The 16,288-nt window shown below is 44.8% G+C and overlaps 1 protein-coding gene across 1 annotated transcript in view; it reads right to left on the bottom strand.

Annotated features, from left to right (window-relative positions):
* The window catches only part of ZBTB10 (zinc finger and BTB domain containing 10), a 438,082-nt gene extending 428,485 nt beyond the window's left edge, over positions 1–9,597 (bottom strand). Inside the window, exon 1 of the mRNA XM_069621251.1 lies at positions 8,158–9,597. Within this exon, the coding sequence (XP_069477352.1) occupies positions 8,158–8,850 (693 nt within the window). The 5' untranslated portion in view covers positions 8,851–9,597. The remainder of the gene's footprint in view (positions 1–8,157) is intronic.
* Positions 9,598–16,288: the final 6,691 nt, after the last annotated feature.

Below are 16,288 nucleotides of genomic sequence, written 5' to 3'. Positions count from 1 at the left end.
TTCCCTGGACTTGCATGTATGGGAACTGGTGCCGCAGGGTCCCCTTAACTTTTTTCTCTTTACTTTGAAATGGGAGTGGGGAACATCCCCACTCACATTACAGTGAAGAGGGCAGGGGTCACCTCTGGTGCCCTTATTCACTGTATTGTTTTTTATGGCATATCTGGTCTAATTATTTGGCTATACGAGATTTTCTTACAGCCTAAATTCCATCAAATATGCTATACCTTTTTTTCCGTCTTTTTAGGCATTTCCATTGCAACAGGAGTCGCCCGGTTTGACAGAATGCGAGGAAAGGTGCCTTAATCCAAATTGTATTACATCCAATTTCCAAGTAAGTATTGCATAATAAACCTCCATACGATGTTTGCTGAAAATTGCGATAACTGTCAAACTCAACTACATTGAGTAATACAATACATAATCCTTGAAATGTTAATGTTTGAGAGAAATGGGTCCGAATCTCCCCTCCCGCTCACGACCACACGCTGAACTTCTCTTTCGCTCATCATTCTTAATAACCCTCCTGTGATCCACACTGAATACATTTCCTCTCGTGTATGAAGTACCAGACATACTTCTGTCACCCTAGATACAGAATGCATGGCCCGGTCTAGGATCGCCTTATCCTTGTGCGCACTACCACCCATATAGCTCACTCCACCACTCTTCCATCTCAATCCAAGGAAAATGTAATTTGCCCAGAAAGTCCTCCTTCTAAACTCCCCACAGGAAGGCAGAGATTGCAATGTTCAATTTGGGACGGCCAAACGTGTGGCATTTAGGCAATCTGGGAAACCAACACAGTGCAACAGGCAGTTTGAAAATGTACCAGCCAGCAGTGATGGCTACATGGCAATCGGAAATCTGGAATTGCATACAATGTTTTGGAGACATAGTGCCAGCCTTGTCTCAGTTTGGCGTTGAGTCTTTCAGAATATGTAACAGTCTTCTAAATATTTGCTGGACTGAAAAATTTGCAGCAACCTTAACGGGCAGGCTGTAACAAAAGAGCAGCCACAAACGAAGACTGAGAGAAACCTCAGTTATTGGTGTGCACAATTAGAATCTTTGAAGAAAGTCACAACTTCAATTTAATTATTACTTACAAAAAATGAAATTGAAGTTGTGACTTTCTTCTAAGATACGAATTGTGCACACCAATAGAGGAGTCTCGCGAACAAAGCAATCGAACACCCACGCGTTGCAGAAGCACTGGGGCGTTCAGAACCCTGCCGTTTTTGATGGGTAGCATGGTTGAGAGTTAAACATACAAAAAAGTGTTGGCTAAACAAGCACATGGTGAAATGCCAACGGATAGGGGACGATTCTTTATCTGGTGGTGAGCGATTTTCCGGTTACATAGGCCGGCCTGAAGTAAATCTAGATTGTTTTATGCAACTAATACCAACACTCAGGCTCTGTTTAAGTTTTAAATTAAAACCTTGTGTAGGGAGAGAATGGGACTTCCCAGACTCTCAAAAATTGTGAAAATCGGGTTGGAACCAATGTGCATTATTTTACTGGTAGGGCTAACCCCATTCAACAAGTTGAAATGCATGCTATGCTATGGGTACATGGCTGGCTGCCAACATACGTCGGCATGTCATGCCTGGCGGCAGGCCAGCACCCAAAAGAAGGGGTAATAAACGGAAGACGCTGTACATACTTATACACTAGATGGTTTAAAAATGTAAATGTATCCAGTTATTCGTAAACCGCTTGTGTCGATTCTATGTCAAGACCGGAGGCTCGGATGGATTACACGCTCTTCTTCCTTTACTCCAGTCGAGCAGCATTAATAAACCAACTTTAATATGAAGCATTACAAAAAAGAAAGCTACATTTCCCAACGAAAAAGCTTTTTTGTAGTCCCTGTATGATTGCGTTTTAAACATGTGACATTTCTTTAACCAATCTCTTTCCTCTCAGTCCATAACCCCAACTGTCTTTCCTTGTCCTTCCTCTTTCTTCGCTGCTCCAGCAGCAGTTAAGTAAGACTTTTTGTTCTTCTTTAAGCGTGTGAGTGACATGTTGAATAGAAGTGCTTTTAAACTTTCAATTGTGGCGCGAGGGCTGTAGCGGAGCAGCGCAGGGCCAGCGACGCAGCATATCATGTGCCCAGAGTATGTGACAGGCACTACGGGCCTCACAGAGGACCGGCACCGCAGAGTTTAGAGAGGGTGCTCTCTCACATAGGGTACGAAGGGATCGAAATCCAGCTCCTCGTCTGTTGTAACTTCCGTGATAGATGCGCGAGTGGTTAGAGTGTGCAACAAAATGTCGGGGGATAAACGTTATTTTACAGGTACACATTTGTCAAAGGCATATCGCAATACATGCCGTCTGCCAAAGGGGCCTTGTTTGGCAGACAAGAGCATAGGGAAAGTGAGGCCACATTAGTAAATGCAGCTTTGCTGCTGTGACCGATCTTTCTCTGTGATCAGTAGAGTACGGTCAAAGATAAGTCGACTTTGCGCAAATTGTGTTGAAAGCTGCCCAGTGTCTGAACCTTTGTGTTCCCCATGCAAAGCTGGTAACGATGAGCTGACTGACTGGCTCTACAACCATACTGGAGACTCCAGTTCATAGACTCTGCCAGACCTGGATTTCATGGGTAAACTAGAACAAAGTTATTTTGCTTCAAGCATTATTTATTTGAAAGGCAGCATACAGATTTTAAATGTTTTCACACAGTCATGCTGCTCTGCGCTACAGGTCAGATCTTCTACAGTGATTGTCCCAATTTTCCATTTGCAATTAGCAAGACCACAGGAACATCACAAGGGTGAGCTGAGGGCCTGAACTGAAAGTGAGCATTTTATTTTTCCTTTTGTTCGTATGTAAACAAATGTAATAAAACATTCAGTGACTTGCAAAACAGTGGCGCCAGGAGCATTTTGCTTAGCAACTACTTAGCCAGCAGGAGCTGAAATGTATCGATTCAGCCTGGCCCGGGATCATGTGCCATTAGGTCAGTAAGTTAAGATCCTACTGCACTGAGCAAAAACACATTGGAACAGATCTGGCTCTGAAAATTGTAAAAAAATAAAAAATAAAAAAAACGGCAGCCAGTGAAGTCATGCATATCGAATTACTCTCCCCAAGGTTTAGATTCAAGGAACTTAAGTTTCTCATGGTCATGGATCGGATAGCCATACAGTTCTGTTTTAGCTTAGAATTATGGGATTTGTAGTTTTCCCACCTATTTGAAAGATGGGGGAACTACACATCACAGAATTCAAAGGGGCAATGAACTGGATGCCCTTCTGATGCAAGTCCACAAACAACTTTAGCTCTGTAGAACAGGCATGGACTGGCCTTTAGGGCAATACACCCATGGCCGAACCAAAAACGCGAAATGCTTGTGTAGGCCAGTTTTTTGGGTCGAAGTGGGGAACTTTTTTGGCCAAAGTGGGCCAGTTTGATGAGTGACTTCACTATGCGGCTAATAGTTTTGACCACCGTTGCAGAATAAATATTCTTTTAAATGTACAATTTGCATCACATTTTATCAAAAATCTCCCCCTTCGGTACTATTCAAACAGCGTTCCAAAAGGAATGAATTCCCATTTGCAACTGTGGGCCACTTTTATGTTGGTACCCGAGACAATTTTATGCCCCAGTCCGACCCTGCTGTAGACTGTGTGAACACTGGGCCTAGCAGTGCTTTCTGCTATTAAGTAAACTGCCCCCCCCCCCACTGTCCTCTGTAGATTTGCACTTTGGGAATAGAGTTGTTGCTTGGCTTGATCCTTTCACCTACATGCCTTCTGCATATGGAACTGGACTCAAGCAGGCAGGACAGATTTTACATTCAATTTGAAGTATCAAGAGCAACGGGGGTGAAATATTTCTTAGGTCTATTCTCAATTTGGTACACCACCCATGCAAGCATTCCTCCCTCTGAACTCGCATCACAAGGGTCCTAATGCACTCAAACCTGGGGAAAACGGTAATGATGGGGCTGTGGTGAGGTGGTGGTCTAGGCCATATTGGTGCCGATATGTATTTTAACTTTGTCATTTTCAAAGTTTTTTTTGCCACTATCTTTAAGAAGGTAAATGAACATGTATTGCAAGAATCAATAAAGAAATCAACAGCGCCCACTGAACGCCGTCCCTTTAGGATTACATGGTCAGTGGTGACTGACATCAAACCTTCATAATACACCAGGCAGATGGTAAACACGCTATAGTGATTAGATCACTAAACAACCTTTCGGTATGTGTGTTGGCTATGACATTTGGACAAAAGAAACGACATGGGCTTTTCAACCACACGAGTGACCTTTCTCCCTTTAATGGAATAAAGAGTTGTCAAAACAAACTTTTTGTCGCAGCAAGGGGTCATGATGCCCATGCCGTGTGGTTCCAAATAAATGCAAGTCCAGGCCAATTTTCAAAGCGATGACCTGTGACTGAGCAGCAAGCTCATTGCTCATAATGTGCATTATAAACACTTTCACTAATCACTCTTTCATTCAAGGCGATCAACTAGTGAGCGCCATGAAAGACCAATTCTGCAGCCGCCTTAGATTCCTGGAGGATCAGCTAAATATGTGCAGAGACAAGTTTCAAAATGCTACCTTGCTACAGCTGGAAAATCCTGCCTGCGTATTCATAAGTTAACTAAAAAGCATTGACTTAAAGAACTTCACAATGTAAAAATAAAAAAGTTGATTTTTTTGGTACAAGTAGTTTTAGTTGGAGCAGTTTTTAATGCCATTCCGTAAACCACACGTGCCTGACACAAAATCAATATGTTAGCAATAGGAAGAAACAAAGATACAATTGAATAGGTCAAAAGAAATTCCCTTTCGCACTCCCTTTGTGTCCTATAGTCACAGACAAATATACACAGCACTCAACTTTTAGTACCCAGACAGGGAGACTGCTTATTTTTTTTATAATTATACAAATTGCATTGGTCAAATTAACACAAGATTTTCATAAACATACAGGGTGAGAAAACAACACAAAAGCATGAACACTGATTAATCCAATTGCTCATGTACTGAAACAGAAAATTAGTCCTTCACTGCCATGATCTGATGGACAGTGTTATACATAGAATCACTGAACATTTTTAAAACGAAGACAAAAACAACAAATGACAAAATGTTCATTCAGAGAACAGCGATGATACACTAATTTAAAAAGGTGCGTCGTCTACACCAGGTGTTTCAGCCGTCTATGTTGGCTAAATGGGCCTTTTATCTAACACGGCCTTCATCATGTCGGGGGGGCTGTATGAGAAAGAAGTTTGTGGAGTGCTGTGGGAGGGATTAACCACAGGTACTCGTATGGGTGACAGTCTCAAGTAAGGGTCACAACAGAAGCTCCTATTATCTCGTAATGGGTACTGCACAACAGTGCTCTGTATTGTGCTCGTGGCAGTAAATGGCCTATTGATATTTCGCTCAGGCGGCGTGTGTGAGCCCCGTCTGGCAGGCGAGGTGCTGCAGATCTCTGCAGAAAGCGCTAAGTGTCACTCGGAACTCAGCGCTTTCTGCACAGATCTGCAGCGCCTCGCCTGCCAGACGCAGCTCACACACGCCGCCTGAGCGAAATATCAATAGGCCATTTACCGCCGCGAGCACAACACGGAGCACTGTTTTGCAGCACCCATTACGAGATAATAGGAGGTTCTGTTGGGACCCTTACTCGAGACGGTCTCCCATACGAGTACCTGTGGTTAATCACTCCCACAGCACTCCACAAACTTCTCTCTCATACAGCCCCCCGACATGATGAAGGCAGTGTTAGATACGAGGCCCATTTAGCCCACATAGACGGCTGAAACACCTGGTGTAGACGACGCACCTTTTTAAATTACGGTGTATCATCACTGTTCTCTGAACATTTTGTCATTTGTTGTTTTTGTCTTTGTTTTAAAAATGTTCAGTGATTCTATGTATAACACTGTCCATCAGATCATGGCAGTGAAGGACTCATTTTCTGTTTCAGTACATGAGCAATTGGATTAATCAGTGTTCATGCTTTTGCGTTTTCTCACCCTGTATGTTTATGAAAATCTTGTGTTAATTTGACCAATGCAATTTGTATAATTATAAAAAAATATACAGTCACCCTTTCTGGGTACTAAAAGTTGAGTGCTGTGTTTATTTGTCTGTGACTATAGGACACAAAGGGAGTGCGAAAGGGAATTTCTTTTGACCTATTAAATAGTATCTTTGTTTCATGAGTAGCCCTCCTGGGCAGAATAGGGTACACAAGGAGCCCAAATATTTAAAAAGCAATAGGAAGAATAAATACAGTGCCAAGAAGGTAAAGGATTTATTTCGGGTTGGCGGCTTTGGGGTTTATATATTTATAATGGATAATGTTTTCGAAACATATGACCATGGGGATTTCCCTGGTTCCATCATTGAATTTACAAATAAGTCACACCGCAAATTCAATCATCTCTGCGGGTATGCCCTGCTGCCATACCAAAGGGTAACATGTCCGATTACGGAACACCTTTTGGCCCGCAAGTAAACTAAAGGCTGTAACATAAAGAGAGAGTGCGTGTGTATGCGCACAAGCACATTCTACCTTCAGCCTCCATTGATCTGTGGCATGCAGATTATCAAGATCGCAAAATGTTCATCTTCACCAGTAGCCAGTGGGGGAGCTAAAAGCCTAAATGACCACTTAAGAAAAGCTATTAAGTTTGCTTTGCCAGTCACAGCACGGCTCCCCCCGCCCCCGCCTCCTCTCCACGTGTGTGTTTGTGTTGTTTGGTGGAAGCAAGGGGTGGCATTTCAGTGGAAAGTATGTTGAAAAGCCCAATTCTGGCCCTGGTTTTGTTTGTGATGATAAATCTGGCAATTTATAACCTTTTAAGAAAATATTTGTTAAGATTAGTTAACTCCACCTGCTATACCGCGATAACCATGATATACCATATTTGGCAAGAAGGTTATCGTACCGCCAAAAAACTAATACTGTGACACCCCTAGTGTGTGCTACAGGCGGACATAGACAACAGTTCATTCAATCAGGGGAGCAATGGCCTCTAAAGCATATAGCGGAGGAGCTTGGTTAGAGAATATCCTAAAAGCAGCAGATTGGTTGAAGGAGTCAACTTTTACTTTAGATCAAGCATCAGCATTAGTGTCGAGTAAGCTTTGAACAAGCCTAATCCGAGCCTCCGGTCTTGACAGAATACTGATTTTCCATACTAGCATTATAGAAAGTCAAGATTCTATTAAAAACACAGAAGGATTATCCCACCCAGTCAATCACTGTAGGAGTTATAGTTTGTTTATTGATGAAATGTATATGAAATAGTGTGTTTGTGAAGAATGGTGACGAAGCGATTACCCACCCTTTCCATAGCTAGCCTCAGCTTTGTTTATTTATTGAACAGGAACAGAGGCTAAGACAGCAGGATCCTGAGAAAGAGGTCATGATGTTTCAGCGTCTACCAGTTGGGGAGTGCAAGTTAAAGTTCGAGACAAAGAAAGAGGAAGGACAAGGAAAGACAGTTAGGGGTTTGTACTGAGAGGGAAAGACAGGGTTTTGGACTGAGAGGAAAGAGATTGGCTAACGAAATGTCACATGTTCAAAACACAGCATATATAGGGACAAAAAAAGCTTTTTCATTAGGACATTTTTTTTAATGCTTTATATTAATGTTCCTCGAGTGAAGTAAAGGAAGAGGAGCATAATCTTCAACTCCGTGTCTAGTAGAATCTTGACATTCTATAATGCTAGTATGGAATTTCAGTATTTCAAAGCACTACCATGTTTTCTACGGTACAAGGGAAGCTGGTGCGATCGTAGAAGAGACAGGACTAGACAACAATGGCGACTCGTTTATCAAAAACTGTGCTCATTGACCACATGTAACTCCAGTGTGAGGCGCAAAAATAGATCTTTGGTGCCAGAGTTCGTAGTGCGCATGACGGAGTCCAGGTCACCTGTCATAAGAACTAGAGCAGACCCCTAGGTGACCAAGCAGCGGTCATGATGTGTGACCGGGTGGAGATTAAGCGAATGACAGCTGGGTGTTTGCACAGACAGCCAGAGTCCCCCTGTGGTGCTTGTGGGGATTTACATAGTAGACTCGTGGCCCTCCGCCCAAGCACACAATGGAGGCAGTTAATCCTATACAGCAAAGGGCCTGCGGGGTACGGGCAGCACATACCTGCGAATCTGGGTCGTTGAGGCGGTGCTCAGCCGAAAGGTGGTGTCGTAGGAGAAGAGGCCGTTTGTAGTTGCGGGTGCCCTTGCAAAGCTCGTCCCGGCCGCTACCGTCCTCCTGGCGGCACCAGGCACAGCACATGAGCCCCGTTTCCTGGCAGAAGCGCAGCCACGGAAACTCCCGCAGCCATGAGTCCTGGAAGGAACTACTGTGCAAGCCATGCAACAGCGACTGCGGCCGCGCGGGGGCCAGCCCCCGGCGCCTTGCCGGTCTCTCCTCCTCCTCCACAGTTTCTACTTCGGCATCCTCCCCGCCATCTCCCGAGCGCTTGTCGCTGAGTCCGCTGCCTGGGCTGCCACCCTCGTCTTCCTCATCGTCGTCCTCGTCATCTTCTTCAGTGCTGCCGCTGCTCAGGGAGCCCCCGTCCTCTGCCTCCCGTCGGGCCAGGTCAACTGCCAGCACCTCAGCTTCCTCCTCATCGTCCGGGCCCTCAGGCTCCAATTCCACCTCTACTTCTTCCTCCTCCGCCTCACGCAGCCTGCCGTTCAACTGTCGTGGGGGCCAGGCTGTCGGTTCCTCTACCGGGACAGCCAGTACGGCCGGGGCAGCGGTTGTCGGAAGCAAGGTGACTCCGCTTAGGCTGCTACCCCCACCGCCTCGGAAAGCCAGCGTCCGGCGGTTCCGCTCTTCCGACATGTTGTGTTGTCGTTCAACTGTCTTCGCTACCCCTTCCTGTTCAGCCCCACTCTCTCTTTCAGAACGTTCTAGAGCAGAGAACCCCAAGAGCGCTCAATGTGGCCCCCCCACAGGTACGCGCCAGGGGGGGCTGAAGCCTTGGTTACAGACACGGGTACGCGCCGTTCTTCCTGAATCACCCGCTCTACCCTGTAGCCCCCCCCCTCGGCACGTCACCCACTCGCGCCCCTCTGCCAGCGCTAGGCCCCGGCCGAGGAGGTCGCAAATGGCAAATGAACAACGGACTGCGCCCACAATGCAACGGGGCGGCTCGCGCTGGCCGGGTTGGGGTGGTGGTGTGGGGGGGAGGAGGCTCGCGCTGGGAGAAGGGGGGCGGGGGGAGCACAGCTGGCGAGTGTCAGGTTCTGGGGTGTGGGGCGCCCTGTACGCACACCTCCCCCTGCGCCATATCTGGCTACGCGCTGCATCGTAGGCCGCCCTCGCTCTGCTACTGGGGTGCGGTATCATGGGGATGGGGCACGTCTATCTGTGCCCTGTACCCCCACACCGCGCCCGATGGAGGAGCGGCCGTCCTCTGGCACTCGGCTCTCCAGGGCATGGCCCTGCACTGAACCCTGTCATGCTGACGGCAGGTGTGGGAATGGCATGTCCCCGCAGGCCGCCTCCTCCCTGCCATGTGCGATCCCGGGCCCAGCCCAGTGCCTACAATCCTGTGCAGGTAGCTGTGCCGAAACCGTGAAGTACACGCTGCACAAACCTCTCCGTACTAAGCCAGCCTCAGAATGAAATACTGACTCAAAAGAGACCACGACTGAAGGGTTAACTTGCGTGCTAACTCCCTGAATGGATCCATCCCGGCATGCAGTTCGCATTCCAAATGTTTTGTATACACTATGTCAGGGAGATGGGTTCAATATAAACCAGGTTCATGATACTATAGACGTCAAGCAACAATAGGTCTACGCTTGAAGTTCTGAGTTGTCTCACAACTTCAGAGTGACGATGCATTCAGCTATGTAAACGAATCGCGGTAATTTCCGGGGACCTTAGATGTTTACGTTTATTTGATGTCTATTTTTCTGTGTGTTTCAGTGGTCTGGATGGTGGGTCACTAACACCTTACAATTACTTAACTCCTGAAGAGTCTACCGTTTACAAGAATATGTTGTATTTGAGATGGAATCACCATTTCATTATATGGGGCGCCTGCATATGCGTGAGGTGGAATGTTGATATTAGAAATGTGTGTGAGGTTCCATTAATGGGTAATGGGGAGTGGAAGAATGGGCGGCATAGCGAGTGGATACAGTGCAGGGCACTGGGTCATATTTATATTTAATAAACTTTGTTTGCTGGTACCTCAATTGGCGACGAGGATCGACCTGGCGTCTACACCCACGACGGAGGTGAGAGCTGTTGCTCCGAGCGAACTTGTGAAGTTCGTTTGTGCTGTTCTCTGGGAAGCCGCCCCAAAAGTGACAAGGTCAGGGGGTGTTTGCCTTTCCTTTCGAAGTGGAAATTTGCTACGGAGCACCTCGGCAAACGGGCGAGAGTGCAGGGGGCAACGTTGTTTTGTTTTAATGAACAGGGAAGTCAGGCGGAGATGTTGCGAGACACGCTTCATCTTCGACCCAGTACTTAAAAAAAATAAAATAAAATTTTTTTTTTCTTTCTGAAAATCGGATTCAGCTAGCATTTGTGTAGCACTTTTGCAATAGTCAGAGACTGGAAGTTGCATTGGTCACACCGGAAATAAGGCAGTAATCGGTGGATTGGACTCTTCCGGAGTGTTCAGGAAACTTAAAGATCAGGACAATTAACAAGGCCATAGTGGAACTTTTTGGCTTATATTAAGTTTTGAGAGTGTGAATTTCGGTAGCAGGTCTTTGGACACTATTCGAAAAGAAGATAACGATAGTCGTCAAATTGCGGAGTATGGCGATGCAGGGTATTAGTATTCAATCGCCAGCAAGTTTTCTTCCAACTCCTGGACAGCCTATAGTAGTTTGGTCCGAATGGAAGGAGTTTTGGTTGAACTACATCCAGACAGTGGAGCAAGAAGGACTGACTTCTCGCAAAAAGAAGCTCTTACTACTCCATGCTTTAGGTTTGGAGGGTCAAAGGAAATATAGAGAGCTTCCGGAATTATCAGTGGATGAGGCTGGTGATAGTGATGAGCATGATAGAGCCCTGAGACAATTGGATAAATATTATGCCCCAGAGACAAATGTGGCAATCAATAGGTATAATTTGTACACAAGGGTCCAAAAAGAGCAGGAAAACATAGAGGAGTATGTCTCAGCGTTGAGATTGCTGGCCCGTAATTGTCATTTTAGAAACGGGATCACCCTTGATGAACTTATTAGAGACCAGATCATAATCCGTACAAAGGACACACTAATACAAGATAGGTTATGGATGGTGGGGAACCCATCCTTGCCAGAGACTATTGCCATTGCAAAAAGAATTGAGCACAGTCAGTTGTGTTCCAAGGAGATGAAGAACAAAAAGCAGGAGGCTACTCAGAGCATGTTATATACCAGCAACAAGAATACACAAGAAGTAGAAGAGCAAGGTCTAGTTAATGCTTTGCGCACCAGAGAACAAGTTCATTTTCCCACGAATAAAGGCAACAGGTCCAAAGGATCGGAAATTAAGGGCAATTTCGCTAAAGGGAAGTTTTGGGCAAAAACTGAATCCAGGGTCCAAAACCCGCAGACAAGAGACGGCGACAGATGCTTCAGTTGTGGTAGGTTGGGTCACTGTGCTTACTCCAGGAACTGTCCTGCAGTTGGGCAAAAATGTGGAAATTGCGGGATTAAAGGACATTTTTGCAGTTACTTGGAGATGCAAAAAGAGAATCTCGGCAATTGAAGAAGAGGATGACGAATCCAATGAAGAGAGAGTGTTTGTAATTCATGAACCACCTGGAGGGGAGTTTAAATGTCCAAGTTGTGAAGTCATATTAGACAATTGGAAATTGAGAGTAAAAGTTGATAGTTGTTCTCCCTGGACTATCATTACGAGAAAGACTTGGCAGAAATTGGTTGCAGAAGGCCTCAGATGCAAATTAAAAGCATCAGACACAAAGAATCCAGGTGGATTTGAAGGATCGAAAATACACGTTGTGGGCTGTTTTACAAGCATTATTCAGTTCAAAGATAGATGTGCTCAAATAAAAGTTTATGTGGCTGCAAAAGGTGTGAACATAATAGGTTGGAGAGATCAGGCAGGATTGAAAATAAGGCTGGATCTGTGTGAAGAAGAACAAATTCTGATTGTGAACAGTAGCAGCAAACAAACCAAGAAAATAGACTCGAGTACATGTGATGAATTACAAACAAGTTTGGGATTGCTAAAGAATTTTGCTCATAGAACACGACTCAAACGAGGAGCATTACCGGTAACACACACGAAAGCCAGGCCAATACCGTTTGCCATTGTTGATAAAGTTGAACAACAATTCGGAAGACTGGAATGGGGTGATTGAAAGGATTGAATCATCACAGTAGGTGAGTCCCATTGTTGTAGCAATAAAGAAGAATGGGAAGCAGAGAATTTGAATGAACTTGAGAGATGTTAACAAAAACATCATCACAGATATATTTCCATTGCCAATAATATCGGAAATGCTGAACCGCATTGGAGAAGCAGATACATTTTCCACGTTAGACTTATCAAGTGCATACTACCGGATATCCCTCACAGAGGACTGCAGAGAGATCACAGCATTTATCACACTGTATGGTCTATATAGGTACAAGAGGATGCCTTTTGGATTGGCTTCCGCAGCAGCAGTGTTTCAGAGAATTATGACTCATGTTTTGAGGGGTTTGGCTGGAACATTAGTATACCAGTATGACATTATTGTGTTTGGCAAAGGTTCTGAGGAACATGACAGGAGGTTGAATGAGGTGTTGACAAGGTTGGATGCCGTTGGGTTGAAAATAGAGCAAAGTAAATGCAAGTTCAAAGTAAAAGAGGTTTAGTATTTAGGTCACATGGTGAATGGAAGAGGCTACAAGCCCAAGTTAGAGGCCATGAAAGCGATTAGAGATTCGCCTAGTCCCACTAATAAGGATGAGCTCAGGTCGTTTCTTGGTTTGTGCGAATATTACAATAAGTTTGTAAAAAATGTTGCCAGTATGACTGAACCTTTGAGGAAATTAATGAAGAAGGATGCAAGGTTTGAGTGGGACGATGAGTGTAAAAAAGCAACAGAATGTATAAAAACTGAGATTTGTGGAACTGTAGAATTGGGAGGGTTTGTATTTGGAAGACAGACCAGAGTCACGGTGGATGCCAGTGGAAGTGGTTTAGGAGCGTTGTTGTCACAGATCACTGATGATGGTTATGAAAAAGGCATAAATCATGCTTCCAGAACGATTTCTGATACGGAAAGTAGGTATTCAGTTATTGAAAAAGAAATGTTGGCTTGTGTTTGGGCAGTTAACTATTTTAGAAAGTATCTATGGGGGAGTAAATTTATAATATAGATGGATCACAAACCCTTGCTAGAAGTATTTACGGTACGTGGGATGTGTAGAGCTTCTCCCAGGTTGGCCAGATTGAGTCTCAAATTGCAAGATTATCACTTCATAGTAAAGTATGTCCCGGGGAAAAGATATGTAATAGCTGATTATTTGTCTAGGTTGCCTTTAATAGATGGTAACACTGGTGTTGAGGACGATTGTGAAATAGTGGCAACAGTATTTGAAGTGACGTCAAGAGAAACGTGGTTAAGTGAACTTGGTAAGGATGAGACTTTACAAAAAGTCATGAAATATACCAAATCAGGTTGGCCTGAAAAGAGGTTGATTGGTGATGAATGTATGAAGTTCTGGGAGATCAGAGATGAGTTTTCTATTGAAGATGATTTTTTAGTGAGAGGGGACAGGTTAATTCCTCCACAGGATTTGTGTAAGGAACTAGTTGAAAAGGCTCACCAAGGGCATCCAGGAATTACAGGAACGAAAAATAATGTAAGAGCAAAGTATTGGTGGCCTGGAATGGATTTGACGATTGAAAGGTTTGTCAGAAATTGTTGGCCATGCCAAAATAGTGACAAAAGTTGCAAAAGTTTTAAATTGGAACCTATCAATATGTCTAAGGTTGAAGCACCATGGGACAGGGTAGGTATTGACATAGTGGGTCCTTATGGAGATTTGATGTATGAAAGAAATGTTTTGATTGTGCTGGTGGATTATTACTCAGGGTGGTTCGAAGTCAAGTTAGTGAGTAAAGTTGATTCCAACGAGGTGATAACATTTTTGCTGCAAGTTTTCAGGAGGGAGGGTTACCCTAAAGTTATTATCAGTGACAACGGAGTACAGTTCAGGAGCAAAGAAATGAAGGAGTTTGCCAGACGTTCAGGGATTGATTGGAGATTTTCGGCACTGTATCACCCTCAAACCAACGGTTTGGTGGAGAGGTGCAATAGGGTCATTGGTAAGACAGTGGAACTAGCGTTGAGGAACAATATGCCTGTTGATGAGGCGCTTAAGGAGAAGTTATAGAGCGTCAGAGTCTCTGTCAGGAGGGACACGGGAAAGTCGCCATTTGAAATGATGAGAGGCAGAGTACCTAACACTTTGCTTAATCCTATGTGGGTGAACTATAGAAAAAAAGGGGAGTGTGATGACAAAAAGGTATGTGTTGAACAGAATGGGTTAAAAATTTCACCTGGTGATTTTGTAAGAATCAAACTAGGACGCAATGTGAGAAAAGGTGAGTCTAAATACTCCAGTCCTGTTTGGCATTTTGATAGGGTCAGTAAATGGAATTGGAAAGGTGAAGATAAGGTGGAAGAACGGATGGAGAAGAGAAATAACAAAAGGGCCATCGAGCTATTTGAGGATGATGTGTGCTCACAAAATGGTGGCATGAGTGGGCAACAAGGAAGTGAAGTGGGAGAAGTGTATGTACATAGAGTGAACAATTCTGCTGTTGTTGATGATGGAAGGATTGTTCGAGATTCAAGAGTTAGGAAACTACCTATTTAGTCCAAGGATTACGTCATGGATAATTAAGTATATTGGTCCATGGATTACTTTTTGGACAAATATTTGCATTCAGTTGAACAAATTTGTTGGGAGCCATGTGCATATATATATATATATATATATATATATTCTTGTGAAATGTTTAGTTATTATGTTTTTGTGTTGGTTTTAGTTTAGCATCTGTTTTATATATAAATTGTTTTAAAGGAGGGGGATAGTGTTGTATTTCTTTAAGTATCTTTGTAAATCATCTAAGAGGAAATCACCATTTCATTATATGGGACGCCCTGCCTGCGTATGCGTGAGGTGGAATGTCGGCATTAGAAATGTGTGTGAGGTTCCATTAACGGGGAATGCAGAGTGGATGAACGGGTGGAGTGGATGAACGGGCGGCGTAGCAAGTGGATGCAGTGCAGGGACGCCGGGTCATATTTATATTTAATAAACTTGGATTGCTGGTACCTTTGTCAAGAGTCTTGCCGATACCTCAGAATACTTTGCAAATACAATAGGTCTGTTTAACGAAAGCAAGGAGTACAGGGATTAGTAGTAGCTAAATACCTACTGGGCCCCAAACCGCTACAAAAGCAGCTGTGAGCTGAAGTACCTGGGACTGGTAAGTAAATAGACAAGAAGCAGGAACCAGTCTGACCCAGGTAGGTGCAAAAGGAAAGATGCTTCTTTAATCTTTATTTCACTTACAGATTAGAAATGGGAGAGCAGGGGGGGCGCTAGAGAGCCCAGCCAAGATGGCTGCAAGACCGTGAGCTCTTAAGCACCCTACGCAGATCCTGACAAAATCCTGCGTTCCCTGGCCAGTTTAAGCCTTTATTTTCAGTGACAAGCTGTGTCACATATACGCCCACTAAGTGTGTAACTTTGAGCCCCTTGCGTGACCCAGGAGTGGAGATACGAGGAGCAACACTTGGAGTGCCTCTAGCCTGCAACCTCGGCATCAGCCCACGAGGAAGGAGATCGTGGGCGGAGGGGGCTGACGGTTCCCTGCTACGAGCTTGGTAAAGATTGAGGGACAGCAGTGGAGAACCCACAGTGCCGGAGGACTACATCGCTGCTCAGCGAGGGGCTGCTTAGCCCACGCAGCAAGAAAACAGAGACTCCGTTACCTGGGGTGCCATGCCTGGGGAAGCGGTGAGACCCGTTGTCGAAGGAGCTAGGAGTCTCTGAAACAAAGAAGAGAAGCTCCTAGCGGCTACGGAAAGCCGTCACCCTTATGAACTGGGAAAGTGCTGGGGTGGAGAAGTGTTAATGCCTGATCTGTGGAAATAAAACAACTGGTGGGGGCTGCACGCAGCTGCGATCTGCACCCGCAACGTGTAGAAGAGAAGACAGCTGCAGGAAGATTGCATCGACTGAATAAAGGTGTGTGCACAGCCTCAGTGATACTTGCTGATGACCTTAATGTTGGGCAGATCGTG

The sequence above is a fragment of the Ambystoma mexicanum genome, chromosome 5q (genome assembly GCF_040938575.1).
Source record: "Ambystoma mexicanum isolate Mex_15411 chromosome 5q, UKY_AmexF1_1, whole genome shotgun sequence".
NCBI lineage: Eukaryota > Metazoa > Chordata > Amphibia > Caudata > Ambystomatidae > Ambystoma > Ambystoma mexicanum.
Note: the sequence above shows the minus strand (reverse complement) of the source record. Positions and strands in the feature narration are given on the sequence as shown.